Below are 3,263 nucleotides of genomic sequence, written 5' to 3' on the forward strand. Positions count from 1 at the left end.
GCCGGCTGGAAACACGTGTTTTCTCGTTAAAATGGTGAAAGAGCCCGTTGCCGAAAAGCTGGGCGTAAACCGCTGGAAAACTGCGCTTTTCGCTTTTTCGTGTGCGTGTTCCGTCGCGCCAGCTTTCTCGGTTGGCTATGCACACAAACGCATAAATCCCTAGCTGTGCTTTGTATGTGAAGTGAAGTTTGGGGTTTGCGGGCTTTTCCCGTGCCAGCTCCATAAAGTACTTGTGTGATTAGCGCTTTTTCGAGAAAAAAAAATCCATCCTGTTAAAGAGTAGAACTTCACTCATGCTGCATATGAGAGTGATGCATTGTTTAATTCATCTTCTGTTGATTCTGTTGAAAAGACTTGGTTCACAGCGGCTGGTTCCAGGATGGAAGCCTTGGCAGGGTCGTTTATGTCATTCTCATTTTAGAGTATCCCTGTGGAGTCTTCCACTTTTGCAGTTTACTGAGTAAACTCCTGCTTCTACTTACATGGTCAGAAGTTGGTTTTCTACTCCTTCCCCCTCCAGTTCTGGAAGTTCAGTATTACTGCTGTATTACTGGTTCCCAGTACTGAACATAGTTAATCGTTTTTTCTGGTCTTAACGTATTAAATGACGTTTTCCTTCAGAGATATTTGTGTTTAAGGTTTGATGAGTTCTACATTAATTATTACACTACTTAACAAGTCTGTAACATGCTTTATTACAGGTCTTGGATACAAAAGACCTGCAGGTATTTAAAGTGACCGTAAATGGACAGGATGCAAAATTTGGTTTTGGAGAAAAGGACATCCTCAAGGGGACACCCCTGGAAATCACGTTTCCTTTTGAACTAAGAAGGTACATGCTTTTGCCTGCTTCTTTAGGTGGTTTCCAAAACGCACTGGATGAGCTGGTTGTCTGCATGTAGGGCAGTTGTGTAAAGCTTGCAAAGGGACTTATAAATTAAGAGTATTGCATTTATTTGGTATGGTCTTGTAGGTGGATTTAATGTTTGGCGCTCATTAGACAGACAAAACTTTGGGAGTCCTTCTATCCATGTCCAGGTCTTATGTCCAAAACAACTTGCCCAAGTAAGTAGTGCAATTATGTATCAATGTATCACAATGTTTCCAGTGCATATCAGTAATAGTCTTCCTGCTTCAACTACATTAATTTTGTGTGTTCAGAATTGCTACAGTATGTACAGAGTTGCACACCCTGTTTCCTTTCTTTTGCACAAGAGCTGATCTGCATTTCCGTAGAATTGCAGGTTACTGCTATGATTAGATAGAAGCGTGTTTACAGATAGTGAAAGTCTTATTGCATTGACTACGTTAAGCCCAGGTCCCTAAAAACTGGAACGTGAGTTTTGGCTGCATGATGGAGAATGAACTAACCCATAATATACCTCTCAAATTGCACGAGTTAAAAAGTTGTTGCCCAATCACAATACATTTTTTGGCAATTTGCTCTGTATGTTGTAACTCCATCATATCTCATGTGCCAGAGCTGAAAGCTGTGATTGTTTAAGGAGGTTCCCTTGTTTGAATAAAATTGTATACTAAGCTGCTTCTTGCTGTTGAGTTTGTACAGGTAATAACCAGTTTTGAAAACAAATGTCTGGTTTCTTTTTTTTATTTTTTTTTAATTTGTTGTCTGAAGTAGTTTAGAAACCTGCCTAACGTGGAAGAGAATGTCATACAGTAGCTTCCCCTTCTGGGGAAAGACTTATGATCTGATGTGGAACTGAACAAATGAAGTACTTAAACAGGCCACAGCAGAAACACAGGCCTGTTTCTTTTCTTTGACTTTCAGCTTTTTTTTTTTTAATTATTGCTAGATTTCCTTGTAAGAAAAAAAAAAACTACAAAGAGGGAGTTGTGAGTTGTGATTGTAAGAATTTATAATTTTGTGTGAGATATAGTTCCCCATGTAAGTATCAATAAAACCGTGATAGGAAATGGTAGAAGTTACAACTGAAAATCTGACTGCTCAGTAACCAATGTGCCTAATGGTAACACGAATTATTTTTTCTTGTCAGATATGTACTTTGGAATAAGGGATATAAACCAGATATGTATACCTGGTCAGCTTATCTGCTGTCCTCTGATTAGCTGAAGTTTGTTCTGATTCATGGTTGGATTGTTAATTCAAGTGAGTTGCGTGTGCCAACTGGAACTTTCCAATAACAAAAGCAAGCACTTATGTGTGCTTTTGATGCCAGTGATGGTTTTGATATGTTTTTTAAAAATAAAGAATATGAATGTCTCTAGTTTGTGTTTGTTCTCTTGTTAGCAAGCTGATACCTGTCTTGCACAGAGCTGCTAGCTTTTACATTACACCAGTGCTTAAAGTCTGAATGAAATTTGAACATTTTTTTTTCTTATTAACCTTACTGTTAATAGGATTTTCCAGTAATTACTACTTTCAGTATTTTTTTTACCTGCTTAAGGATAGTATTTACAGATCACAGTATCAGCTGCAAAACCTGTGGGTTTTTTTAAATATTTACAGAATACACGAATACTGTGTTATTAAGGCATGTATGTTCTTCTGAAGACTTTATACACTTCTTTCTTTGCTTATCATGGTGGGTTTTTTATTCTTAGGTATACAATGTTAGATAGTTGTGACATAACTGGATGTATGTGGCTGTTCTGATAGTTCAAAGAAAAAGTCTGTATTTTCCTCTTCTTTCTTCAACACTTAAACTTTCTGGTCAGTAAAAATAATAATAGAAGTGCCTTTGGACCAGCTAATTTTTACTATCATAACTGAAAGGGAAAAGTTGTTTTTAATGTGCTACCTTTTCTTGATTTTAACACTTCTGAGACAGTGCTGCAGACCTGTTTTCCAGAAATCTTTGTAGGGGAATTTCAGTAGTGACCAGTTGTGTCAAAGCAGTCTGACTGTGTTCTTCCTTACACAGGGGACAAGAAGTAATTGTTGAAATCTCCTTTGAGAGCTCTCCAAAGTCTTCAGCTCTCCAGTGGTTTTCTCCAGAGCAAACTTCTGGGAAGAAACACCCATTTCTCTTCAGCCAGTGTCAGGTTGAGTGGATTTATTTATTTATTTATTTATTTATTTATTAAAATTCTAAACTTGTTGTTTACTTACCACAGTAATTCCCCCTGGTATCCAAAGAACTGGAGAGGAAGGCAAGTAGGGGAGAGTATAGTAGCCCATAATTTCTAATTGTGTGTGTCCAAGGTCCTAAATGAAAAGGCTCACTAAGTCAGGACATTGCTGAGATTTTATTATATGTTTGCAGTTTACTAATTCTAGAACT

At 37.5% G+C, this 3,263-nt stretch overlaps 1 protein-coding gene across 1 annotated transcript in view; it reads left to right on the forward strand.

Annotated features, from left to right (window-relative positions):
- Window positions 1–31: 31 nt before the first annotated feature.
- LTA4H (leukotriene A4 hydrolase) overlaps window positions 32–3,263 on the forward strand; it is a 14,257-nt gene continuing 11,025 nt past the window's right edge. Inside the window, exons 1-3 of the mRNA XM_008947404.1 lie at window positions 32–130; window positions 702–832; window positions 2,904–3,024. Of these exons, the coding sequence (XP_008945652.1) occupies window positions 32–130; window positions 702–832; window positions 2,904–3,024 (351 nt within the window). The remainder of the gene's footprint in view (window positions 131–701; window positions 833–2,903; window positions 3,025–3,263) is intronic.

Source organism: Merops nubicus, unplaced genomic scaffold (genome assembly GCF_000691845.1).
Source record: "Merops nubicus isolate BGI_N331 unplaced genomic scaffold, ASM69184v1 scaffold28929, whole genome shotgun sequence".
NCBI classification, from domain to species: Eukaryota; Metazoa; Chordata; class Aves; order Coraciiformes; family Meropidae; genus Merops; species Merops nubicus.